Source organism: Balaenoptera physalus (assembly GCF_965194825.1).
Source record: "Balaenoptera physalus genome assembly, chromosome: 1".
Lineage (NCBI taxonomy): Eukaryota > Metazoa > Chordata > Mammalia > Artiodactyla > Balaenopteridae > Balaenoptera > Balaenoptera physalus.
In genome coordinates, this window is record NC_138882.1 from 194,929,585 (window position 1) to 194,955,665 (window position 26,081).

Consider the following 26,081-nt stretch of genomic DNA (forward strand, 5'->3'; position numbering starts at 1 on the left):
GCATGGCCAGGCTGGGTTCCACTGCAGGCCCGGGGGTGTGCGGCAGGACAGGGGGCCCTGCCCAGGGTACCAGGGTCCCATGGGGAGAAAGGGCAGTGGCAGGGATGCAGCCGTGGGCACCTGCTGGATGCAGAATGCTTCCTGGGCGCCTGGGAACCGGCAGCTCCAGGGAGCTGCTCCTGCGGTTCGGCAGGTGCACAGTGATACAACCAGCAGGTGAGGGGGTGGGGGGCTGGGAGAGAGTAAGGGCGTGCAGGGACGGGGCCGCACAGGCAGGCTGTCTGGAGGAGGTGACGCCTGATGGGTGAGCGCTGGCTGGGCCGACAGGCAGGAGGGCAGAATGGCCAGCTTCAGCCCTCAGCCGTGGGGCTCAGAGGGTGTAAAGGGGCTCCCAGGTCACTGCAGGGGTCAAGCCAGAATGAGCTTACCCTCACTTAAGGCCCCAGGCCTGGGCCGCCCAGGGAGGATGCAGACTGCCCTCCAGATGCCCTCAGGGCCCAGGCTGGACCGCCCATGGGGGTGGGGGTGACCGAGGTTTAACCCTGCCCGCCCTATCCCTCCCCACCCCACCTGTGCCCCGCCCACCCCGCCAGCCCCAGCGGCACCGATCGTCCTCGCCAAGTGCCCACACTGCTCCTTGCCCACAGACATCCAAAAGCCCAAGGACACAGGCGAAACCTGCACCACCCCTGGCTGCGTGATGGCAGGTAAGCCCCCTTCCCTCCGAGCCCTCCACAGCCCCACCAGGGGGCTCGGGACCCCCAGTGATGCTGGCACAGGCACTGCTCGAGGCCACGGGGAGCCACCCCACTCCTGAGGCACAGCATTGGGCTGGTGGGCAGACCCTGGATGCGCCTGGGGGCAGGGACTCTACTGCGGGTGTCTCACCTCCCCTGCCCCCCAGGAAGCTGCTCCCCTGCCTGCAGAGGCCCCCATGACCACAGTGAAGCTGGCACAGGGACCCCAGGTGCTCTTTTTTGCATTTACAGGAAGAAGGTCACACAAACACACACACTCTCTCAAGTTTTCTCCCAGGAATTTTTCTTAAAATTGGGCACCATGTGCCATTATTTGCAGATAAAACACAGTGAAAATGGTATGAAGAAACACTAGTGTAAAAACTCAGAAATGTGATTTTTCTGCCCACGTTGGGTAGTGGATAGACTCCTGTGGTGCTGCCCCCTGCGGGGTCCCAGCCAAGTGGAACGGAAAGGCGAGGGAGGGTCCTGGGTTGGGGTCCAGCCTGGCCACCTCTGCAGAGAGCATCCTGCCGGGAACCTGGGGCCCCCACTGTCCCTGCCACATGGGGTTCTGGGAGCAAACAAACCCCTGTGGTGGGCGAGAGCTGCCCTCCCCCACAGACACACTGACCGGTAAGGGGGCTCCAGGGGCAGGGCCAGTGCTGAGCCCTGGCTGTGAGCCGGGCGGGCTCGGCCAACACCTGGCCATCTGTGGGACCGCAGGCGTCCCGGGTTCGCAGATGTGTGAGCGGAGGATCGGAGAGGCCACGGGGTCCGAGCTCACGTGGTTGATAACCGGGGTCCTTAGAACTGGAGGCCCTGCTGCCGACCTCCCTGAGGTCCCGGGGTGACTAACGCTTCTGAGGGCACAGGGCCGTGACTGAATACCCGACAGCCCATCGGGCTGTCCACACCGGATCTCCCCTCTTCCTCTGCACCCCCTGGGGACGAGCAGCCGCCAGGATCCTCCAGAACATGGACCCGTCCAAGGACCCCTGTGACGACTTCTACCAGTACGCGTGCGGGGGCTGGCTGCGGCGCCACGTGGTCCCCGAGACCAACTCGCGATACAGCGTCTTCGACATCCTCCGGGATGAGCTGGAGACCATTCTCAAAGGTGAGCGCGGCCTCCACCGGAGGAGTGGGGACAGCCCGTCGAGCCAGTGGGCACCGGGGAGAGGGAGTCCCCTGGGATAAAGGCCTCCACTGGGTGCGGCAGGGACACGGGCACCTTTGACCTGACCTCCCCAGCAGCCTCCTCAGGCCTCTGTCCAGCTTCTCCTCTGCCCACAGGGGTGCTGGAGAATTCCACCACCAAGGATCGGCCAGCTGTACAGAAGGCCAAGACGCTGTACCGCTCCTGCATGAACGAGAGTGAGTGGCCGATGGAGCTGCCCCGCCAGGACCCTGTTCCAGGACCCCGTGGCCCTGCGACAGGGCACGGTGGAGTGGGCGCCGCCCCAAACTCGTGCCGGTGGGAGCTGTGTGCCCCCCTGCCTGGCCACCGGGCCCAGGTGCCCTATGGGGTCCAGGCTGACTGCCAGCTGCCCGGGACCGGCTCACACCCTGACCCCAGCCAGCCACGCTGTGCCCGGGCAGGAGGAAGACATTGAAGAGTCTGCCTGGGAGGCCCAGGGAAAATGCACGCGCACACGCGTGTGTGTGTGTGCGCGTGCGCGTGCCTGTGTGTGGTTTGAAGGAAACGTTATTCAGGACACTTGGTAAAGGCGGTAAGAGGCAGACTCTTCAGGGCCGTCTCAGTAGGTGCAGGCGTCGCTGCAGTGGGGTCTAGCACGGGGAAGGAGATTGGGCTCCACTCCAGATACAGCAAGGGCAGGTAGGGGAGGGTTTATAGCCGAGGGGCAGGAGGGGCTCAGTGAATGGAAGATTACTAACAGGAAACATGGGGTGTGGGGGGAGGTGATGTCTGGCAAAACTAGCCTAATGGGATTCTTGCTGAAGGCAGGCCGGGCAGTCAGACATCACCTGGGGGACAGTGAGGGCCGAGGACTCCGGTCAGCTACCGAGAGGGATCAGATATTCAGCGGGCGGGCGGGGCATTCTGGTTAAAATGACCACGCGGAGTTCTCGCTAAAACTGGATTTTACCAGGAGGTGCAGTGATGGGCCCAGCAGAAGGTTCAGGAGCCTGACTTAGACAGAATCAAGAGATAATCATACTCTGTGTGTGTGTGTGTGTGTGTGTGTGTGTGTGGATGCAAATGCATGTCTATTGTGTGTGTGTATATGCACGTGTGTAGGAAGATGTGTATGTATGTGTGTGTTTATGTGTTTCTGTGTGTATATGTGTGTACACGTATATGTGTATTATGTCTATGTGTGTGTGTTTGGGTATATATATGTGTCTGTATGCCTGTATGTGTGTGTGTGTATGTCCATGTGTGTATATGTGTGTCTATGTGTATGCGTTTTTGTGTGTGTGTACATATATGTGTATATGGGTATTATGTCTATGTGTATGTCTGTGTGTCTATATGTGCATGTGTGTATGCATGTATATATGTGGGTACGTATATATGTGTATATGCATATGTATGTCTGTGTGTATAGGCATATGTGTGTTTGTGTGTATATGTGTGTGTAGGTATGTGTGTATGTCTATGTGTGTATATGTGTGTCTGTGTGTATTTAGGTGTTTTGTGTGTATATGTGTGTACATATATATGTGCATATGGGCATTATACCTATGGTGTGTATGTGTGTATATGGGTATATATATCTATGTGTGTGTAAGTTTGTGTGTATGTGTGTATGTCTGAGTGTGTGTTTGTGTGTATGTGTGTGTTGTGCGGCAGGGGTTGGGGGGAGTTGCCCAGTGCTTTGGTTCCTGTTAAGAGGACTCACACATTTGGGCCCCTCCGGCCCGTCTTCCCTCAGGCGCCTGCCTGGGGGCCTGCAAACCCAGCCCGTGGTTCCGGCTGCTCTGGGGGACCGCTTCCCCTCCTCGGCACCAGGGTTCGAGGCTGGCTGTTTCCCCGGGGGTCTCCTGGAGGGCGGGGTTTGTTTCTAGTGTACCTAATAGCGAGACTTTTAGGGCCCCCAGCATTATCGGGGTGTCTACATGGGGTCCTGGGCTGGCACACTCCTCTCCTCCCCATGGAAACAGGAGGTCACGTGGTCCAGTCTGGCCAGCACCTGCCAGGTGAAGGAAATGCGCTGTGTTCCCACCTGTATAGAGTTTCTGGCCTGAGAGACCAAATATACAACAGGACAATGGCCAGACCGTGTATAAAAATACAACTCTGAGCCCCGGTCTGCAGCCAGGCGGCCAGGCCATCACCTGCGGGAAGCAGCCCAGGAAGCCAAACAGTAACTCCTGTAACGATCTGCCCAAGAAAGCCGACCTGACCCGTCACTGGCAGCTCCCTAGGTTTTGTCCCTGCTCCCAACTCAGGACCCAAGAAAGAAAGCCCAGTGTGCCCCCACCAGCCACGAGGGACACCCTGCTTCTCGCTCCCCCAGGCCCCAGCCCCCATCAGGGCGCCCTTGGAGCCGCCCCCTCCCCCTGGACCGCTCCCCTCCCAGCCCACCCCTCCAGGTCAGGCGACCAACCGGCGAGGCCCTCCCCGCCCCGAAGCCTCCACCCGTCGGCAGCGGGCCAGCTCTATTCCCACCTTTGCGGGTTCTTGTGCCAAGTTCTCCCAAGCTTCCTGGGCGCCCCCATGCTGGGCAGCTGTGCTCCGTGCTCTGTCAGCAGCTCCGTCCACCCGATGCTGGAGCTGGAGGGCTCGCGGGCTTCCAGCCGCCGGCTTGGACCCCCGCCCCTGCCCGTTCCCGGCCTTCCAGAGCACCGCCTGGGCTTCTCTGAGCTTCGGGACCTCCCTTTCCACACCCCTGTCCTGCTGGCGCCTGTGCTTTCATCAGCCCCAGGCCCTTTCCCGCCTGCGTCCCGTCTCTGCTCTTTCCAGGCCCCTGCGTGTCCTGTGCTGCAGAGTCTGCACCGGGAGGGCCAGGCTCCGCGCTGGGCGCCAGCATCCCCGCGGGTCCATGTGCCCACGGGCGTCACGCCCGCCCCCCCACCTCCCCGCCAGGGCATCGGGTGAGCGACCGCTCCCTCCCCTCTCAGGTGAGATAGAAAAGCGAGACTCGCAGCCCCTGCTGGACATCCTGGAGGTGGTAGGAGGCTGGCCAGTGGCCATGGACAAGTGGAGCGAGAGCATAGGTAAGGCAGGGCCTGGTGGCCGCCTCGTGTGGGCGGGTGGCCCTGGGCCTGGGGCTCCTTGGAACAGAGACCTTCCAGGCCCGAGCCGGAGAGTTTGCAGCAGCTGCTGGCGGGCTCCCAGCGGCTGGTGCCCTCCACTCTGCAGAGGGGCTCCTTCCAGAGCCCTAGGGAAGGGCCCGGGCTCTGGCTCTCAGCGTGGGCTCTGCTCCCTGTACTCGGGGGGTGGGGGGCGCACAGCGCTGCTCGCAGGGCCCTGTTGATCCCCGTGGGCTCTGTGGGGATAGTTCCGGGATCCCCTGTTGCACGAGGGGCGGGGCTAGGACCCCAGGTCCTGGCAGGTCTCCAGCGTGGGGTGCTGGCCCCCAGGCCCCCGGTGGGAGCTGGAACAGCAGCTGGCCGTGATGAACGCGCGGTTCAACCGGCGGGTCCTCATCGACCTCTTCATCTGGAACGACGACCATGACTCCAGCCAGCACATCATCTACGTACGAGCCGCGCCAGGGGGCCGCGTAGGCCGGGTCCCCTGGGCCTGGCTGGGGGCTCCCGCAGGGCAGCGGGGGGACAGCTGTTACCACAGGGGGCGGGTGGCCCGCGTACGCTCCCAGGGCCCTGCTATCATCCACACCTGCAGTTCAGGGGACCTGTGCCGATGGTCTGGGTTTCTGCTGGGCCTCCCGGGGCCCGTGTCCTGACCAGAGGGGCGGCCCAGGTGCCGAGCTGGTCCTCGGGACGGTCCGTCCAGGCCTTTGGCACCAGCACAGAAAGCCCGACCTCAGAGAGCCACCACTGGCCACAGATAGGCCGCAGAGGACCCCGCGTGGAATATACACTCTGCTCTGGGAGGGGCGCTGTCCGAGGCCCTGTGGGTGGCCCGCACCCCCTGGCCACCCCTCAGCCCACCTGCAGTCCAGCCCCAGAGCGGGGGTCAGGGCCCAGTACCTGCACACGCTCCAGATGGAGCGCCCGTTCCTGCCAGGCACAGCATGGTGGAGGGGAGAGGGCTGGGCCCACCTCGGCAAGGCCAGGGGTGTCCCGGCTCCATGCCCAGGTTCCCACGCTCTGTCTCCAGATAGACCAGCCCACCCTGGGCATGCCGTCCCGAGAGCACTACTTCAGTGCGGGCAGCGACCAGAAGGTGAGTCGGGGGCAGCCCGACGCTGGACCTGCCCCCACTGGCGCTTTCCCGCCGGCCCCTTCCACTCTGGGCGCCCTCCGCCCATCACTCCAGGCCCACCTGTGGCCCAGCTCCCTGTGTGTCCACTCGACACTAACCCCCCAGCTAGCCTTTGTGGGCACTTGCGTGGCTCAAGCCCGGCGCTGAGGGCTGGACACGCAGACGTGGACCCCTGCCTTTGTCACCATCGTAGGGGTGTCCCTGAACCCCCAGAGGCAGGATCAGCCCTGCAGCCCCGAGGGGCACACCCTGCCATCCCCATCTCGCCAGGGCAGGACTGCGGTCCACACCGCCGGCTCACTGCACAGGGCCTGTAGAGATCCGAATGCAGGCCACCCGGGCCCTGAGCCCGCTCCCTGAGCCACCCGACTCCTGCACCCAGGAGAAGAGAAATGGGGAACCAAACAGCAAGGCGCGTGGGACAGGGCCAGGGGGTGTGGAAGGAGGGTCGGGGAGGAAGAGGGGCAGCAGACTGAAAGACAGGGGTGACGTGGCCCACGGCCTGGAAGCAGTGTGGTGGGCCTCGTGGAGGAGGTGGGCTGTGAGCTAGGCTGGGAGGGTCCCGCCAAGAGAAAAGACAAGTGTGGCCAAAAGAAGGAGCCGTGGAGTGGGCAGTGGGGCTGGGAGAACAGCCCAAGGAACCCAACTCAGAGCAGCAGGGACTGGGGCCCCTGGAAGGGCTCACGCCCGGCAGCCATGGATCAGGCCCGGCAGCTGCTGGCCAAGACCGGCCTGGGGGCATCAGCCCAGCCTGATGCCAAGTAACTGGGGAAAGGTGTCCTCTGTGGTTCCTGCCTGCAAACGAGGAAACGCCCCCCCCAGACAGGCCCCAAGAAGGCGGGTCCAGGAGGAGCACACAGCCTCAGGGCCCAGCTCCTGATGCCCGGCCTAGGCGAGCCTGGCTAGGGCAGCCCGTCTGAACCCTGGCGCCCGATGGCTCTGGGCCTTTACTAGCACCTACTGTGTGCCCCGCACTTTATATGCAGCCGTGCGGTCCACTGGAATAGGTCTCCGGTCCTGTGCGAGCTGCTCAGGCACCGGGGTCACACATAGAAGGGAGGCAGCAGGGAGCCCGGCCCTGAGCGTCTGGCTGTGGGTGGGCGAGCAGCCCATCCAGCAGGTCTGGGGAGCAGGCGCCGTCCACCCACGGGGCTCACAGCCTCCCCACCCACCAGCTTGCCAGGAGCATGAGTTCCAGCGCTGAGGGCCCCTGGTCTGGGAGGCGTGGGCCGTCTGGAACCCCCAAGCCGATGAGCACGCCGGGGGCTGCTTCGTGGCACATGCCCACCCCACCCCCACAGAGAGCTCCATGGGGCCCAGGTGGACGAGGCCGCCGGACTGTGTCCTCATCCTTTGGCTCAGGTGCGGGAGGCCTACCTGCAGCTCATGGTGTCGGTGGCCACGATGCTTCGGGCGGACATGAACCTCCCCAAGAACAGCGACCTGGTGCGGGAGGACATGGCCCGGGTGCTGGAGCTGGAGACGCAGCTGGCCAACGTGAGGCCGCGGACTGGGGGCGGACGGGGTCGGGGGGGTCAGGCCAGCTGCCCCGCCCCTGTGACCACCCGCCCCGCTGCAGGCCACGGCCCCCCCGGAGGAGCGGCACGACGTCACCGCCCTGTACCACAGGATGGACCTGGAGCAGCTCCAGAGCAAGTTCAGTCTGAAGGTGAGTCCCGGCCGTGCCTGTCCCGCCTCTCTCCCCTACGCCTCAAACACACCCACCCCAAGCGGGGCCCACGGGACCGGTCACCCAAACGGGGACATGTCCCCACGAGGACGGCAGGTGTCAACTGGCTGCCTGGGGATGCGGGGCCACCCGCCTGTGACGTGGCCGCTACGACGTCCCAAGTCTTCTGAGCAGGGGAGAGGCCTTGGGGGGGGGGGTCGCTGACCCGCCCGCCCGAGTCAGGCAGGCCCCCCGCCCAGGGCTCCCTGTCCCCAGGCCCAGCTCGGGGCCCCAGCGCAGCGCTGCCCCTGACAGAGGGCCCCATGGCCGGACCCCCGGACCCTCCCCCTCCCGCTGGCCAGGCTTAGGCTCAGGGGCCTGGGCTGGGGAAGGGCAGCCCAGCCCGGGAAGGGGGAGCTCAGCCCTGCACCCCCCAAGGCCCCGCACTCACTCTGCCTGCTCTGAGCGGTCAGAGGGGCCTCCTCCTGTGGATGGAGCCAGCTGACTGCGGCGACTGGGGCCCAAGTCAGAGGGAGGAGGGTGCAGCTGCGGACGGAACCCACCGTCAGAGGCAGGACCCGAAGCTCCTTCCTCTGACCAGAAAACCTAAGTGTCTGGAGCCATAGAACAAGACGGGAAAACTCGGGACCCTGCCCGGGGCTCCTGCACCTGGTGCTCCAGAAGGCCCCATCGTCCCCCACACTTCCTTCCCGGCTCCCAGTGGTGGCCTGCTGTGACACCACCCCGCACCCCCGCCAGCTCGCCCCCTCCCAGGCGGGCACTTTGAGGGGCCAGCCGTGCTCTGGCACCGACTCCATCCATGGACGAAGCAGGCAGCCCCCGCCCAGGGCTTGGGTCGGGGAAAAAGAGTGTGTCAGAGGGCAGGCAAGGGGGGGACAGAGGAACAGCGAGTGCCAAGGTCCTGAGGCCGGGGCTGCAGGGTGGCTGGGCGCGAGCCGAGGCCGGGGAGAGAGGGTGGACCGTGTCGGGCCTCCGGGGCCATTTTGAAGGCACCGGCTTTGATGGGACAGGACTTGACTCATAGCGAAGAGAACCTGGCTGCTGAGGACACAGGGAAGGGACTGAGGGCCAGAAGCAGGGAGACAGGTCAGGAGGCTGCAGCACAACCTAGGCGGGACCAGGTGGCGGCCTGGGACAGCGGCAGCGGAAGTGCTGAGAGGCGTGGCTCGTGGATGCATTTGGAAGGGAGAACCAGCAGGACTTGCAAATGGACCAAACGTGGGCAGTGAGAGGAAGGGAACGCAGATGGCCAGAAGGTGCCGTGGAGACGCCCCAGAGCAGGGGTGGCCACATGCAGGAGCCCAGGGCTCGGGGCGTCTGGACTCTAATGCGTTTATAGAGCTTAGAATCGCCACACGTGAGCCCATCCGCACAGCCCCCTCCCTGCCCTCCTCCCAAAGCAGCCAGCACCCGGCTTCCACCACACGCGCGCACCGGGCTGCTTTCCTCTACGCTCTGTAGGTGAGACTACATCTCACCGTCATTACGTCTCATCTCGCTGGGGCAGCAGCAACCCCTCACTCACCCTGATCACTGTACGATCGATCCTAAGAACACACAACAGCTTGTGCCCCTGTTCTACTCTTGCTGGGCCTCTGACTCAGTTCCACTTCTGGACTTTTCTAAGCGATGTTGCTACGTTCATTCTCATGCACGTCTTTTGGCACGCACACGCGAGCATTTCTGTCAGGTGTCCGCCTAGGGATGAAGTGGCCAGGTCTTAGGACACAAGTCATTCAAAAATCATCACACAGATTTACACTCCCCAACAGGAGTGTGTGAAACGCCCCCTCCAAAGCTTGGCGGTGCTCATTCCTTCCGTCTTAGCCCATCTATGGATGTGTTGCAGATGAACATGTTGCAGAATTTCATCTGGGTTGGATTTGACTTTCCCTGAGCACTACTTCACACTGACTGGCCGACGGTGGCCCCTTTTGTGAAGTGTCTGCTCACGTCTCTTGCCCACCTGTACTACTGGGATATCTGCCTTCTTCTCACTGATTTTTAGTTCTTTGAATACCTTGGATGTGACCCCTTGGTCAGTTTCTGTGTAGTAAATGTCCTTTCCAGTGGGCAGCCTGCTGTTTTACTTTCATACTGGTTCTTTTTTTTAAAGGAGGGCTTAAAATAGTCCAATTGATCAAAGACGGATGGATCCTTTCTCTACGGCTAGCGTTCATTGTGCTCTGCTTAAGAAATCTTTGCCTGCCAAGGTTGTTTAGGTCGACAGTCTACCTTGAGTTGATTTTTTGTATACAGTGAGAAGAAGGAATTGTTTCATGTGCTCCTTGTGGCTGTCCAGATGATCTAGCACCATTTATTGAAAAGACTCCCCCATTAGCCATTGCACTGTGTGCCAACTTGATTAAAGACCGAGTGTCTTTTTGTGCACTTGTGCCTGTGTGCACGTCTGGGTCTGTGCGTTTGTACCTGTGTGTGTATTTCTAAACTGTCTTCTGTTCCATTGGTCTCTCTGTCTATTCACGTGCCGGAACCTACTGCCTCCATTGCTATAGCTTTGTGATAAGTCTTGATGTCTACCAACTTTGTTCTTCAAATCGATTATTCTTGATCTTTTGCACTTTCTTACAAGACTCAGAGTCAGCTAGTCAATTACACACACACACACACAAAATGCTGCCGAGATTTTGACAGGGAATGCTTGAAATCTAAGCATCAATTTGGGGAAGATTCACATCTTTCCAAGGTTGAGTCTTCTGATCCATGAAACTTCCATATATTTATGTTTTCTTTCATTTCTCTCAATAAGCTTTATAGTTTCCTACTTCAAGGCCTTACATATCTTTCATTACATTTGTTCCTAGGTGCTTGGTTTTTTAATATTATTGTAAATGGTATCATTTTGCAATTTCTCTTATTGTTTGTTGCTAGTATACAGCAATACTTTGTATACAGCAATTTTACTCAAAGCATGTAGTAGTTCTAATAGTTTATCCTTTAATATTTTATAGACACAGAATCATGTCCCTTGTAAAAAATAAGTTTTATTTCTTCCCTTTCCAATCCTTGTTGATTTTCTTTTTTTCTTGTCTTATTGAACTGGCTAGGACTTTCAGCATAATGCTGAAGTCATGACAGTAGCTATCTTGTTTCCTTCCTGATCTCAGAAGAAAAGCTTGCAACGTTTTGCAAGCTTTCATTTAATTTTGTTTGCTGTAGAGTGGGGTTTTGTTTGTTGTCACTGCTGCTGTTGTATAGATCCTTTTATTAGGTTACAGAACTTCCATTTTGATTTGCTGAGTCTTTTTCATGAATAGTCAATTTTAATATGCCTTATCTGCATCTATTGAAATTACCATGTGATTTTCCTTCTGTATTCAGTTATCATAGTGAATTATATTGATTTGATTTTCAAATGTTACACCACACTTGTATTCCTTGAGTAGATCTAATTTGGCTGTGTTACATTATCCATTTTATATAGGTATGGATGAATTCCGATTGCTAATATTTTGCTTAGAATTTTTGTATCAATTAGCATAAATGAGACTGGCCTATTGTTTTCTTTTCTTTTAATATCCTTATTTTGGTATTAAGGTTATTCTTGGCCTCATAAATCAAGTTGAAAGAGTTTTCTCTTTTTTTCTTCTCTGGAAAGTTTAAGATTGGCAGTATGTCTTCCTTAAATGTCAGATAGTATCCGCTGGAAAAGCCAGATGAGTCTGGAAATTTCTATGTGGAAATATTTTAAATTAAATAATCCAGTTTCTTACATACAAAACTATTTATATTTTCTATCTCTTCTTTCATTTTTTGCTAAGTTGTGTTTTTCCAGGAATTCTTCCATTACACTTGAATTTTCCAATATATTGCCATAACCTCTTGTTACTGTTTGTAGGCTCTGTAGTAATGTCACCCACCTTTTTCCTGATTCTGATTACCTGCACCTTCTCTCTTATTTCTTGAATATTCTTTAGAGGGGGCTGGGTTTCTTGGATGCCCAAGAACTGTGTCTACCTCTCCATCTCTCCCTCTTTCTCCTCACTCCCTCCTTCTCCAGGGATTTAACTGGACTCTCTTCATACAATCTGTGCTATCCTCTGTCAAAATCAAGCTGCTGCCAGATGAGGAAGTGGTGGTCTACGGCATCCCTTACCTCCAGAATCTTGAAGACATCATCGATGTCTACTCATCCAGGTGAGGCTCAAGGAAGGCCCCAAGAGGTGGTGTCAGCATCTTTCCCCTGCTCTCTCCTCATCCCCAACAGCTCCTCCTCTCCGGAGAGGACCCCATAAAGCATTACTCTGAGGCGCGAGGGACAGGACGGGGTCAAATGTTTGTGGCCAATGGAACCTTATGTTAGAGATGCGAACCCTTCCTTGGGTCATCCAGGGGCAGGCAGGATGTATCTGGGGGTCGTCTTGGAGATTTTCTCCACCACCCTGAAGTCTCTGTTTGGTGTGGAGCCTGCTGTCCAAGGGCCCATAAACCACACCCTCTCCCTGGGCAAACAGCATGCACCTGTTCTATCCGCTGCCCTCTGCCTCCTGCCCCAGGACCATGCAGAACTACCTGGTCTGGCGCCTGGTGCTGGACCGCATCAGCAGCCTGAGCCAGAGGTTCAAGGATGCACGCGCAAACTACCGCAAGGTGAGCGACGCCCTGCCCCTGCACCGAGCCTGGCCTGTTTCCTTGATAACACTGACCACCTGCTGTGGGCCTAGCACCAAAGTCCACCCTGGGATCAGAGCTGTGATCCAGGCTCATGAGACACGCCCTCTTGGGGCAGCCTAACAATAAGCCATCGACAAAGCACAATCTGCTCTTTCAAGACCAGCAAGTAGGATGTGAGGGGAGGGGGTGAGGGCAGGGAGAGCCTCTCTGTGAAGGTGACCATGGAGACCTCAAGGCACGAATGACCCAGGCCAGATTCCCAGGAGCAGAAACAGCGAGTGCAGAGGTCCTGGGGCAGGGACCCCGGGGTCACATGGGGTAAGGAAGGAGATGAGGTCGCAGAGGAGGGGGAGGCAACCATGGGCCGGAGCAGCATGCGGATTCCACGTGCACTGAGAGCCACTGGGGCGTTAAGAGTGGGAACCACAGTCCGATGCCCTGCTGGTGTGGTCATTCTGGCTGCTGCGGGGGCACAGGCCGAGTGGAGGCAGGTGCCATCATCGGGGGGGGAGGGTAGACCAGGGCGTCGGCACTAGATGGAGGTGCTGACGACAGGCAGTTGAGGTGTGGATGGGGGGGGATGAGGAACGGGGGAGTCGGGGGCCTCTGAGGTTCTTCACCAGGGACATGGGGTGGGCAGAGGTCCGGCCCCGATCAGGGAGATGGGGGCAGAACAGGTTGTGGCGATCAGGCCTCCTGCTTTGCCATCTTGGGCTAAGGACACTACGAGCCAAGCATGGAGCAGGGAGCTGAAGCCCAGAGCTCAGAGGACAGAGAATGAGTCACACTGACTTCCGAAGAGGCAGCAAACCCCACAGCCCCGGAACGTGTGGCCAGATGCTGGGCGGAGCTCCGAGGTAGCCAGGATGTGGGGCCAGAAATCTGACGGGGGACACATTTCCATCTTGTGCCGTGTCCCCAGGGACAGACAGGCAGACATATTCTCATCGTCATTCTGGAGATGGGAAAACCAGGGCCCAGACAGCTGGCGGCTCACGGCTGAGCTAGACAAGGCCCCCAAGGTCAACCCCAGCCTGTGCTTTGGGGTAGGGCTGGAGTCCTTGAGAGCCGAGTCGGCCAGACAGCCAGGCCAGGGTGGCAGGGACAGGGGACAAGGAGGAACTCGGGGCCAAGCAGGGCACCCGCACCCCGGGGTCGGCCTGGGCCGGGAGTCCAGGCCTCCAAACTGCACACCCGGTCCTCCCACACCAGGGGCGGTGTTCAAAGGGAGTGTCTGAGTTCACCAATGTCCCCCACTGGCCCCTGGGCACGCTGGGGCCGAGGCCAGGGAAGCAGACATTGGTAAACGTGGTGAAATGAAACGTGCCAGGCGCTGTACGGCACGACGGTAGAGGAGGTGCGCTGGCGGGAGTGCGTCAGCTACGTCAACAGTAACATGGAGAGCGCCGTGGGCTCACTCTACGTCAAGGAGGCCTTCCCCGGGGAAAGCAAGAATATGGTACGTGCCTGGCGACCCCACCCTGGGCCAGGGGACACCAGCCCGTGGCACCTCTCGCCCCAGCAGCACCTGTGTGCTCAGCGGTACCGGGGAGCACGTGTTTGCCCGGCGCCCCATCACACAGCGGGATGCGGGGAAGCCTTGCCCACCCCAGGCCTCTGGCCCCCCAACAGCTATCGGCCCCGACCCCCAGCCCTGCGGGCCTGCCTGGGAAGGGGACAAGTTGTACGAGGCGTGAGTCCAGGGCCTGGCAGGCCCTAGGCCCACCCAGGACAAAGTGCTGCCGTGGGGACCCTGTCCCAGGGGGTCAGATCCCGCCCCCAACCCCCCACCACGTTCAGAGTGGCCCCCTGCAGAGACCCCAGGGCCGATCAGCCAGGCACCAGGGTCATGCGCTCCCCCCAGGTCGGAGAGCTCATCGACAAGCTGCGGGCAGTGTTCGTGGAGACCCTGGACGAGCTGAGCTGGATGGATGAGTCATCCAAGAAGAAGGCCCAGGAGAAGGTGGGCAGGAGGCTGGGGGAGGGTGGCCCCAGTGCGAGGGGCACAGGGTAATCATCGCCACCGCCTGGGGGGTGGGGGGCTCGCTCGGGAAGGGGCTGTGGGCAGAGGTGAGACCCCCCAGCACCCCCGCAATGGGTGGGGGTGGCCACGGCCACAGGGAGCAGGAGCCCCTCCGGGCTAGTGTGACAGACAGCAGCCAAGCAGCTCTGCTCGGCCCCTCCCCACCAGACTCCTGGCTGGCGGCCGGGTGCGAAGGTCGGTCTCACCCTTCCACGTTCTGTCCCCATTAGCCTCCCCACAGCCTGCAAGGAGGGCGAGTCCCTTAGCCCCTTACCCACGTGGCGGGGGCAATGCCAGGATGGCCACAGTGGGGCGGGCATGGACCGGCCCCCCTCTCGTCCCTAGGCCATGAGCATCCGGGAGCAGATTGGGTATCCCGACTACATCCTGGAGGAGGGGAACAAGCACCTGGACGAGGAGTATTCCAATGTGCGTGCCACCCCAGACAGCCCACCTGTCCCCTCGCCCCGACCCAACCCGCCCCTGAACCAGCCCGCAAGGACCTTGGGCCCTCAACTACCGGGGTGGATTCCGTGCATACCTCAGCCACCTGGCCACATGCTCTAGGGGTTCTAGCATCACCTTCCGTTACAGGTGGGGAAACCACGGCCGGGAGGGCCTTGGATCTCGCCCAGTAAATGCACAGAGCCAGGGCTGGCCCCTAATCCACCTGCAGCCAGAGCCTGTGGGCCACATTTGGGACTGCCTGGGGAGTCCTGAGGCCAGTCCCCAGCCGCCCTTGACCTCCCTTACCCCCGGACCCCTCGAGGACCCCACACGCATGCCCACCCGTCTCCTGTAGCTGAACTTCTCGGAGCACCTGTACTTTGAGAACGGATTGCAGAATCTCAAGGCTGGCGCCCAGCGGAGCCTCAAGAAGCTTCGGGAGAAGGTGGACCAAAACCTGTGAGTGGGGATGGAAGGGGGGGGGGGAATGGGCCAGCGGGGGAGGGCGGTGGGTCTGACTCAGAGCCCCCCTGCACCCGCCCTCTGCTTGTGGGGTCCCAGGGAGAAGCCAGGGCTTTGGACTGGCCTAGACCCTGACCTGGCCGTTGGCCGTGCTGGCCCCGTGGCATGACCGCTGTGCATGGGTCAGGGTGGGCTCTGGTCAGCTGAGTAGGGGGACCTGGAGGGCAGGCCCGGGCGACCTGGGCTCTGAATGACCCACTTGTCTATCACAGCTGGAACATCGGGGCCGCCGTGGTGAATGCGTTCTACTCCCCAAACCGAAACCAGATTGGTATGTTCACCCCGCCCCCCACGAGCACTGCCCTCTTGCCTTCAGAGCCTAGGTTTTCTCCTCTGTAAAATGGGGCAGGGGATCATAACCTTTACCTCCCCGGCTGTGAGGTTAAATGACAGGACGCCTGGGTGTGCCCACCCACAGCTCATTCCGTCCCCCACCGCCTCCTCACCCCAGTGTTCCCCGCCGGGATCCTCCAGCCCCCTTTCTTCAGCAAGGAGCAGCCACAGGCCTTGAACTTTGGGGGCATCGGGATGGTGATTGGGCACGAGATCACCCATGGCTTTGATGACAACGGTACGGGGCTGCCTGGGGGTCAGAGCTGCACCTCCAGTCACAAACACACCCTGCCTACCGCTGCGCGGGGGCCCCCTGCCTGGTTCCTGCCCGGTTCCAGGGGCCTCCAGCTGCCACCGAGGCTGGCTTTCCCATAGGGCTAGACCTCCGAAACCTTCTGAGGGCAGCCCCGTGTCCCCAGGGCCCAGTGCTCCCCTCCCCTGGGGTTTAGAGAGCATGGACGCCACCGCACGGGTCCTTAGTCCACGGTGCCTCTGGGGTCCTGTGACCCAAGACCCCGGGCCCTGACCTGGGGGATGGCATGGACACCACTGAAGCCTTCCGTCCCCCAGGGCCCGAGCAGCCCCGTGACAGGGGGCCCATTCTCTGCTCACGTGGGCTCCAGACACCGGGGTTCCCGGGAGGACGTGGGGGAGAGGCTGGCGCTGGGCAGGCCGGGCCTCGTGGGCAGCCCCCCGCCCCCATCCAGGCCGGAACTTCGACAAGAATGGCAACATGATGGACTGGTGGAGTAACTTCTCGGCCCAGCACTTCCGCAAGCGGTCGGAGTGCATGGTCTACCAGTATGGCAACTACTCCTGGGACCTGGCCGACGACCAGAACGTGAGCGGCCACGGCCCGGACACACCGCAGCCCTGGCCTGGGGGAGGGCGGAGGAGGGGAGCCCGGGCGTCCCCGCCATCCTGTCTCCCGCCTGCAGGTCAATGGCTTCAGTACCCTCGGGGAAAACATCGCAGACAATGGAGGAGTGCGGCAGGCCTACAAGGTGCGTCCAAGCAGGGCCCCCGAGGAGGTGGGGTGGGGAGCAACCAGGTCCAGGCAGGGACTGACCCCCTCCCAAGCCCAGGCAGATCCTGGGACCCTTCTCTGTCTGACGGGGAGGCGGCAGAGCCCTGGGGGAGCCTGCCAGCCACAGGCGGGCAGGCCCACACTTTACCCCAAGCTTAGCTGAGGCCTCCGCGCTCTGGGGAGACCACTGTCCGTTGCCAAGTAAGGCAGTGACAGTCACTGCACGCCCGCCAGCCTCAGCGACACCCCTGCACCAGCAGCCTCGGGCACTGGGTGTCGGGCGCTCATTCATGTGGCGGGCTGCCCGGGCCGTGGGCTCCCACCGAGCCCGGGGTCGGCGCTCAGATGGTCCCTGGGGTTCTCAGAGGCCCCACGCTGCAGGGGCAGGACCCCCCCCGGAGGAGGCCCGGAAGCCAGACCTCCCTTCCGCCCCATCCAAGGACCCCGGAGACCTGGCCAGCCCGGTGCTGCCCCCAGGAGGGCAGGCCCTGGCCCAGCACCCGTTTGGTGCCTGCAGGCTTACCTGAAATGGGTGGCGGAAGGCGGCAAGGACCAGCAGCTGCCGGGACTGGAGCTGACCTACGAGCAGCTGTTCTTCATCAGCTACGCACAGGTGCGAGACAGTCCCCTGCCCCACTGGCTGCAAACCGGCTCCCCGCTTGCGTCCTTGGCGAGCCCCCACGAACGCACGCCTCCAGGGACACCCTGGCGGGCAAGCCAGGCAGAACCAGAACCAGTGCGCCAGGAAGGCTTCCTGGAGGGAAAGGATGGTGGCGGCGTGGGAGCTGGGGAAGATTCAGATGTTGCTGTGGAAGGATCAGGGCGACCCGCTGGCTTCCCTCCCCCGACCCAAGAAGGAGCAGCGGGGGCCCTGGCGGGACTCCTTTGTGCCCAGAGAGGAACCAGGACGCGCTCCCTCCGCGCCACAGCCCTAGGGGCACCCGTCTCCCCAGGCCCGCGCCGCCCCCTCCAGGATGCCCTCTGGTCCTCCATGCCCCTGCACGCCATCACCCCCCGCCCCTCCTCCAAGTCCCGCGGCCACGACCCTCGTGCGCCCACAGGTGTGGTGCGGCTCCTACCGGCCCGAGTTCGCCATCCAGTCCATCAAGACTGACGTCCACAGCCCCCTAAAGTACAGGCAAGTGGCCCCCCGCGCCCCCGCGCCCCGCGCCCGGGCCCGGGCCGGCGCCGTCTCAGGCCCCTCCGTCCACCCGCAGGGTGCTGGGCTCGCTGCAGAACCTGGCCGCCTTCGCGGACGCGTTCCACTGCGCGCGGGGCTCCCCCATGCACCCGAAGGTGCGATGCCGCGTCTGGTAGCCAAGGCCGAGCCGCGCTGCGCGGCCCACGCCCACCCGCCCACCCGATGTGTCCCGTCCGCGCGGAGACAGTGCTGCCAGCGGGGACCCGGCGTGCGCCCCGCTCCCGGCGGCCGACCCACCCGCGCCGCGCCCGGCCTCGGCGCCCGGCCTGGAGCGCGACCCGGCCCTGAGCCCCCTCCGCGCCCGCCCGCGAGGGTCTACACCGCCCACCGCAGCCCTGTAGACACAGTTATCAGTCTTCTGCCCGCTCTCCAAAGCGCGTCCTCCTCAGATGTCCACGAGCTTCAGACTTGAGCCAAGTAAACGCTTTAAAGCAGTCGGCTGCCTTGTCTGTGTAGCAGGGCCCGGGGCCGGCCGTCAGGGTGACAGTACCTGAGAAAGTGCCCCACTCTCCCGCTGCACCTGCCGCTGACTGCTGGTGGCCAAGTGAGGAAATGGTAGGGCGCTCCTGACAATCTCCCCAGGGTCTCTGTGCTGGGGGCACAGCAATGACCACGATGCCCCCAAATGCCCGCCCTCGGGGGTCACAGTTCAGGTAGGGAGAGGGTCTCCTGACCCAGGAAGGAGCCGAGTTCCAGGAGGGGGGCGGGGGGATCCGAGCTGCAGCCCAGAATCTGGATTTTGGGTTTTGTGTAACTGGAAGCCAGTGAGGGGTTAAACCTTGTCACCTGCCCTGAGTTTTTAAATGACCACAGAGACTCTGTTGGGGGCCGGGGACGCTGGGACGCCAGCTAGAAGGCCACTGTGGTTGTCCAGGTCTGGACCAGGGGGCATGGAGGGTGCTGAGAAAGTCATCTGAACTCAGACGAGAGAGCTCCTGACGGGGCAGGACAGGAGTTCTGCTCTAAACCTGTTAGGTGTGAGGTGCTTGTCACCTCCCCCTCTCGTGACGGGGCATCGGGGGAGCTGGACAATCCCTCCAGGCTAGCCCCCACCCCCAGCGGGGCGCACGTGACAAGTCTCACGTGAGTAAAGGGCCTGCCGGCAGAGCAGCCCTTTCCCTAAAAGTCCCCGACTGTCCACCAGACTCCAGCGGGTGGAATAGAAACCATCTCCTCCCCGGAAACCATTAGCTCCCACTGGACGTGAGCTCTGACCCCCACCCCTCCAGGCCAGGCTCCCGCCTGGGGCTTGGGGAGTTTCCTCACTATGAGACGGAGCCCATCCCACTCTCGTCTCCCACACCCTGGACCTGTGCTCAGACCCCTGACCTACATGTGCCAAAGGCCTGAGGTCTCCAGGGAGGCTGCAGGGGCGCGTCCACCACCACCAACCCACCAGGGAAAGCGACTCTGCTAGCGGGGAAGGTGACGCCTCGGGATGCATGACCACCCCCCTGGCCTGGATGAAACCAAGAGCGATCAAGGCCGGGGTGGCCAGGGCTGCCAAGGACGCAAGATTCAGAGGCAATGAAGAAACACTGTCCAGAAACTGCAGTTTAATGCTCATCGCTGCCTGCAGACCAGGCAGAGTTCAGCCCCAGCCCAGAGATTCTGGAATTTGTTCACATCCAACTCCCAGTGTGCCCAGGGCAGGAGACGCCGCCCAGATCCTTGGAGGCCCGGGGCCTTCACCTTGAGCACGCCTCCTCATCACACTGCGGAGCCAGCAGAGGCCCCATCAGCCTGGCCACACTCCCTGGGCCAAGAGCAGCTGATCCCACCCTCCAGGGGTCTGTGGCCCAAGTGGAAGAGGAGTGTGCTGGACAGTCCCCTCCATTCGGGGCACAGGAGAGAGGCCACCAGCACCATGCTAAACTAACGTGGGCAACGGTCACCTGGGACAAACCCCAGCCCTCCCAGGCGGAGAGGACGGGCCCCTCCTCTGCCTTGCAGCCCCTGACCAGCCCCCTGTCCCCTGGAGAGGGCCCTGCTGTGCCTGCCCATCTGGCCACCCTGCCCCTGGCCCGTCACCGCAAAGTGGGGTGGCAGTGACATCCTGGGGCTGCTGTGAGCCCAGAATCACCTAAAGCCAACAAGGTCCAGCTCAGCATCTGGCCACAGCAAGTGCTCAACCCAGGGGAGTTGGTGGGGGGGTGGGGGGGCATTCTTAGCCCGGTGCCTGCCCCAGGCCTGGGCTCACCTTGGGCGGCTCACTGGTACAGACCTCCGCAGAGATGCCCAGGGCCTGCAGGATGCTCTCCTGGGGGGCGTAGTCACCTGGAGACTTCTGGACAAAGTGTAGCAGCACTTTGTCACCACCTGCAGCCGGCGGGGGCGGGGGGGGGTCGTCAGGGTGCCCCTGTGTGGCCACTACCCCACCTGGTTACACTGAGATGAGTGAGCTCTTCTGGCCACACCCCGCCCAGCTAGGATGACACTCAGAGCTGGGCCACTCCACCAAGGGGGTAACTGTGCCGAGATCAATAAGCCAGAGGGAGGGAGGGGCAGGGCAGGGTCAAGTTCATCAAGACCTTCTTGAGTATGCGGCCCCACACCCCCGACCCCGTGACCGCGCGGTGGCCCCTGACGCCCCTCCCCTGGCCCACCTTTGGCAACCACCAGCAGCCCTCCGCTCTGCAGCAGATCCCCGGAGAGATTCCCCTGGATGCCGACAGCCTTGGCCTGGGGGGAGGGGAGCAGGCCCAGGTCAGTCCTAGACAGAAGCCCCTGCACCTGAGTCCCACACGACCTTGGCCGTCACAAACCTTGGCGGCCACGTCACGAACAGGCTTCCCCAGGGCGGCCGGCAGGATGCTCAAGCTGTTGTACCTGCCAAGACACAGCTGGCTTGTCCGGGCTCTGACCCGGCACCAAAGACCGAGCCCCAGCGCCTGCCCCCAGTCTCTGCACAGACCAGTTCCGACAAGCAGGCCCCACCCCATCTCACCAGGGGCTCAGGAGGCACGGGGCAGCCAGGCCAGCAGCTGGCCCAGCCAGGAACAGCTGCCAGAGCCATGGGGCACCCAGCCTGTGGGCTGGCAGGCCTGGGGCCCCACAGAGGGTGTGGGGAGTGCGGGCTGGGTGAGCCCGGGGGTTCTCGCTCAGCTGGCACTGCCAATCAGACGAGGTGGCCAGCCTGTGGCAGATGCACCGAGGTGGCTAGGGCGGCCCCTGACTGGAGTGCTAGGCCCGGGTGCCCTCTGCAGCCAGCTGTGGGGAGGCCCTGGGTGAGAAGCCTAACCTACAGCCCATAATAGACACTCAGCACCCAAAAGAGAGCCCGGCAGGGCTGGCTGGAGCAGTGGATGCCCCCAGAGCCCGTGTGGCCAGGGAGAGGCAGGAGGGGAGAAGAGGAAGAAGGGAGCGGTGGCGCCCCGAGCCCCCAGCTCACCGCTTGAAGCCCAGCTCCTTGTAAAACTGCTTGCTCTCATCCAGGTAGAGCTCTGAAAAGCAGAGGCCACAGGTGGGCGCCCCAGGCCACCTGCCCCCCTGGCTCACCCTCCTACATCCGCCCTTCTGTCCACCCTTGGTACCCAGCTCGCCCACTAAGGACCAGGAGGGGCAGAGCAGGGCTGACTGTCCCCATTGTTAGAGGAGAGGCAGAGGCCCAGAGGTACAGGTGGAAAGGGAGAAGCAGGACTTGTCTGGACTCTGCCACTGGGCCCAGGGCTCTGTGAGGGGAGGGGTCCAGCGGGGTGGGGTCGGGAGGCAGCGCAGCCTGGGCTCTGGTCCCAGATACTCCTTGGGGAAAGCATCGGGGAAGTTCAGAATCTGGCTCCTGGGGAGGCAAGGAGCTGGCAGCTGACCCAGTAAAGACCTTTGGCCTGGATTGCAGGCCAGAGTCACCACTGAGCCCTCCACAGTGGGAAGAACATCATGTCTGGGGCAGGCGGGTAGAGGCCACAGCCGGAGAAGGGAGGGGAGGGGCGGGGAGGGAAGGGGAGGGGACACAGGAGCCTATCAAGGCCGCTCCTGGAGAGAGAAGGGCCTAGGCTGGGCAAGGAGGAGGCAGCGAATGCCCTGAGTTTGAGGAGGGGTCTCAGGGCGGGTTGGGCAGTTGTGGGGGGAAGGTGTGTGCTGCAGGGGGAGGAGGGTGGGGAGTGCAGGCACCTCCCGCGAAGTAGCCACCGTCCAGGAACTCCTGCAGGCCCAGGGCCTCGGGCCCCACGCCCACCAGGCGCACGCCGTGCTGGTCCAGGAGCCCCTTCAGGCTGCTGAGGTCCCGGGCGATCCAGCGACACACCATGCAGCCGAAGCGCCGCAGGCCGGCCACCACGCACGCCTGCTCCTGCCACAAGCTCCGCAGCTCCACGGCCTGCGCCGGGGCGGGTGAGGGGCGCTGCCGGACCACCGTCCGTGCGCACGTCCTCACCCCCGGCCCCGCTCCCGCGCCCCGTGCCCCCGGCCAGCGCCGCGCACGCCCAGCCTGCGCCCCCAGCTCCGCCCTGTGCCCCGGCGCCGGCCTCGGATGCCGCTGCCAGGTGTCGGGGCGCACCCACCGCCCTGAGCCCGTCCAGCCTCACCTCCCCGGTCACCGCGTGCTTCAGGACACACGCGCCCACGCGGGAAAGGTCCACCGTGCTCATGGCTGCTGCCGCCCCGGATCGCAGCAGCAAGCCCGCTCTCCAGCAGTCCGCTCAGCCTTCCGTCCTGCGCGCGGCCCGGCTCCGCCCCGGACACGCCCCCAGACCACCGCCCCGGCCCACCCCCTCCGCCCTGGCCCCTGCCCCGGCACCGGCCCCGCCTACCGCAGCTGCCCGTAAGCAAAATAGGCTCCCGGTCACGCATTTTGTATATGCATGAGCCCGTCAGCGAATGGCGCCGCTGGTAGTGGGCGGAGCTTGGCGTCTGGGCTGCAGGCACGCGGTGCGCCTGCGCAGAGTGCAGCGCCCGGCCTGGGGCGGGGTCAGTCGTGGAGTGCGGGAGTGATAAGGGACGGAGCGGTGGGGGTCCCGGGGTTCCGGCGGGGGTCCCATCTGGTGGAGGAGTCCGAGGGCTTAGCTTTTCCCTTGGTCTTGTTTCATCTTGAAAATCCATGAGAAAGCAGCGTTTTCTCAGTTACACGTCCGTGTTGGCTTTAATCATAAAATACTGTCAATTTCAGGCCAGCTAAATATCTGCCTTTAACCCCCAAACTTTGGGTGAAAGGGACCCGAAAGGGATAACAGCAGTTTACTAGGTGCCTTGCCAATTTGTCTTGTTTTTTCCTCGCGACAGCCCTCTGACACCTTTCAGTATCACCCAATCTTACGGATGAGGGCCCTTGGCACAGAGGCTGAGGGGTGGAGCAACGCAACTCGGACCGCGGGGTCCCACCTGGGCATGGCCCGCCCCCCTCCGAGGGACTGCGGTTCCTGGCACTCGGCCTCACTCCCCAGGGCCCACAGACAACTCCAGGCCCTGGACAAGGCTGGAGAATGAAGGGGCAGCAAGCAGCCTGCCCTGGGTTTGGGGAGAGGGGAGTCCCCCTCTTGATACCACACTGTATTCCACAGGACCTCCCAAGAGAGAGGGGAAAAACTGAGACCCAAGGGGGTGCTGCTGCCTCCTTAGCCTGCCCTTGGGCCTGGGAGGATGAGGGTGCTGGGAGTGGCTGAAGGTCCAGGCCCCAAAACCAAGTTACTACGCCAAAAAGAGAAGGATTTCAGTTTCTGGGTATTGAAGGCAGAAAGGGCAGGCAGCAGGGGGCCCTTTGCCCAGCAGGGAAGGAGAAACAAGGAGAAAATGCCACAGTTCCCAAACCCAGCAGTGCAGCCCCCCGGAGGCCGAGGCACCTCCCGGATCTCTGTGAGCATCAGGCATCCTGGTGCCACGTGTGCGGCTCTACATCCCGCCTCTCCTCTCTCCAAAGTGCAGCAGCCCTTTCGAGATGGAAGCAAACCCCGGGACCAGCAGCACGACGTCGCATGACATGTTCCTCCTGGAGCATTTATCTTGTGGTTACCATCCCCGTCGTTCCTGTGGGACTTGTCATAATATACTGGCAACGCATGAAAACCAGAAGGCTACCTGGTGAGCAAAGCCTGTGGTCCTGTCAGGGCTCAGGTCCCGAGGAGTAACAGCCCCGAGACCCTCCATGCTCTATCCCTCAAATCTAGAGGAGGAAGACCCCAAGAGTATCTCCAAGCATTCCTTGCCCCTTAGGGATGTGGACCTCCCACAGAGCCAGAGCCACCGTGTCATGGGATCTCTCAATAGTAGGGGGACAGGATGGGGAGCCCTCTTCCTCCCTGATGCCCACTCACAGCCATGAACTCTGAGCTCCCATCCTCCCTGAGGGGGCAGTGGGGGCACAGGGCAGGCTGCAAACAGCTGGGAGAGGCACTGGGATAAAGGGTTAGAAGCCCCGTTGTCAAGGCTGTGTCCCCACCCAGAGCCTAAGTGTCCTTCATTCCTTTACTGGTTCGTTCATTTATTCCCTTCTTCTCTTATCTGCCCTACTCTGGGCTCCTCGTCTGCACCAGGTCCCAGCTGGACACCAAGATCCGGCCTGTGTAGACCCAGCTCTGGCCTTTGGGATGCCTCATGCACACCCAAAAGGGAGCAGGTACTCAGCAAAGATATCCAAATTAGGGAGGTCGGCGACCATCTCAGGGTGTGTCAGCAAATCCTTGCTGTGTCCTCACCCCAAGTCCCCCAGGGTGCAGAGAGGTCTCGGGTTCCAGGCTCTGAGCAGACCGGCCGGGCAGTGGCCAGTGTCCCTTCTCACCCCAATTCTGTGGCACCTGCTCCTTGAGGGGTGGGGGGGGACCCTCCCCTCTGAAGTGCTGACCCCCTGTCTGTGCCTGATGGTCAAATTGGAGTTAGGGACCAGGGTTTGGCAACTGAGGAGGTGGGCAGGTTTGCGCCTATATCTCTTCATGTGTCCTGGGCCCCTGGGGGTCAGGCCAGCAAGAAGCCCTGTCCACATTGGCCTTGCCTGTCTCTGAAAAGCTCAGTCGCCTGGGGAGACGCCCCACATCTCTGTTTGGCTCCTCCTGATGTGTGTCTCTGTTTCACAGGAAGACCCGCCAAAGGGAGATTCTCCCTCCAGGTATTAATACCTGTCCCCCCATCTGGAGGTGATGCTGCTGGGCTGGGTAGCCGCTCCCAGGCCTCTGATGGTCTTGAGTCCTTAGTCTACAGCCCTGCCTGCTAAGCTGGGAAGAGAGACACAACTCCTCCCATAGAAACGGGGTCCCTGCGACACCTGGGGGCTGGAGCCGGGCTGGAGGTGAGTGTGTCCAGCAGGATGCAGAAGTGGACGCGGCTCTCCAGGCTCTGCAGGCCCTGCCGGATGTCACCGCAGAGGCTGTGGAGGACACTGAAACCGAGTTCACTGCGAGGGGCCGACCTGCTGATAAATGGGTCCGGGATGCAGGCGCCTGAGATACGTCGGGCCGTGCCTGCTGGCAGCTTCAGCACCCCCAGGCCCGAGTGTGGAGGCGAGGGGAGCTGGTGGGACCCCTCCTGAGCTCGCTTCAGACTCCACCCAGCAGAGAGAGGGGCCGCTGCTCAGGGGGCTTGGCAGACCCCCCGCACACACACCTTCTCATCAATTGCAAGAGGCCTGAGCCCCCCTCACTCCTGAGCTGCCCAAGCACTGAGCCAGCCCTGTGAGGGGGCAGCCACTAGCCCTTCCTGGCGCCCCACCCCCCAGTCTGCGGCCCTCTGAGCCCCAGGTGCTCATCCGGAGGACGGACCTGAGGGCACCTCCCTCCCCGGGCTGGGACTGGACTGGATGGGCCTGAATGTGGCTTTATGTGACTATCACATTTGGAAGGGATTTCTGAATTAGAGTCGTGTTCTGCTCCATTTCCTCATTTGGAGGCACTGGCCTCCACTGGGGGTCAGACAGGTGTGGACAGAGGTCTAAGGCTCCCGGCAGGGAACATCCCTAGGAGGCAGGCTGGGGCCGGGCCAGGGGCAGCACCTGGTCCTCCACATGTTGGGGGTGGGGCAGTAGCAGGATCTAGGGGCTGGGGTCAGCTTTCCTACCTGGGCCACAGACTTGGCACTGCAGACCCTCGATCAGGCATTGAGGTGGGCCATGGAGGTCCTGGGGTTGCAGGGAGCAACTCCTCACAGGGCTGCTTCACCCGGTACCCTGCAGCCCAGGGATCCAGGG

The 26,081-nt window shown here is 61.9% G+C and overlaps 2 protein-coding genes across 4 annotated transcripts in view; one reads left to right on the forward strand and one right to left on the reverse strand.

Moving 5' to 3' along the window:
- MMEL1 (membrane metalloendopeptidase like 1) overlaps window positions 1-19,085 on the forward strand; it is a 42,682-nt gene extending 23,597 nt beyond the window's left edge. For both annotated transcript variants that reach the window (XM_082462961.1, XM_082462960.1), the window contains 21 exons: window positions 648-707; window positions 1,696-1,857; window positions 2,034-2,114; window positions 4,827-4,922; window positions 5,289-5,407; window positions 5,992-6,057; window positions 7,459-7,593; window positions 7,676-7,765; window positions 11,808-11,944; window positions 12,304-12,397; window positions 13,752-13,880; window positions 14,286-14,384; window positions 14,790-14,873; window positions 15,247-15,350; window positions 15,626-15,684; window positions 15,865-15,984; window positions 16,454-16,587; window positions 16,685-16,750; window positions 17,291-17,386; window positions 17,835-17,911; window positions 17,991-19,085. In XM_082462961.1, the coding sequence (XP_082319087.1) occupies window positions 648-707; window positions 1,696-1,857; window positions 2,034-2,114; window positions 4,827-4,922; window positions 5,289-5,407; window positions 5,992-6,057; window positions 7,459-7,593; window positions 7,676-7,765; window positions 11,808-11,944; window positions 12,304-12,397; window positions 13,752-13,880; window positions 14,286-14,384; window positions 14,790-14,873; window positions 15,247-15,350; window positions 15,626-15,684; window positions 15,865-15,984; window positions 16,454-16,587; window positions 16,685-16,750; window positions 17,291-17,386; window positions 17,835-17,911; window positions 17,991-18,090 (2,108 nt within the window). In that variant the 3' untranslated portion in view covers window positions 18,091-19,085. The remainder of the gene's footprint in view (window positions 1-647; window positions 708-1,695; window positions 1,858-2,033; window positions 2,115-4,826; window positions 4,923-5,288; window positions 5,408-5,991; window positions 6,058-7,458; window positions 7,594-7,675; window positions 7,766-11,807; window positions 11,945-12,303; window positions 12,398-13,751; window positions 13,881-14,285; window positions 14,385-14,789; window positions 14,874-15,246; window positions 15,351-15,625; window positions 15,685-15,864; window positions 15,985-16,453; window positions 16,588-16,684; window positions 16,751-17,290; window positions 17,387-17,834; window positions 17,912-17,990) is intronic.
- Window positions 19,086-19,515: 430 nt separating this feature from the next.
- Window positions 19,516-23,026, reverse strand: PRXL2B (peroxiredoxin like 2B). 2 transcript variants are annotated; one of them, XM_082464921.1, is made up of 7 exons: window positions 22,498-22,656; window positions 22,085-22,289; window positions 21,366-21,417; window positions 20,740-20,803; window positions 20,581-20,656; window positions 20,175-20,293; window positions 19,516-19,689 (listed from the first exon to the last, which is right to left on the reverse strand). In XM_082464921.1, the coding sequence occupies exons 1-7, from the start codon at window positions 22,558-22,560 to the stop codon at window positions 19,663-19,665; spliced, it is 606 nt and encodes a 201-aa protein (XP_082321047.1). In that variant the 5' UTR covers window positions 22,561-22,656; the 3' UTR covers window positions 19,516-19,662. The 2 variants fall into 2 exon arrangements, with proteins under 2 accessions (XP_082321047.1, XP_082321046.1); XM_082464920.1 differs by lacking the exon at window positions 22,085-22,289 and having other exon boundaries at window positions 22,498-23,026.
- Window positions 23,027-26,081: the final 3,055 nt, after the last annotated feature.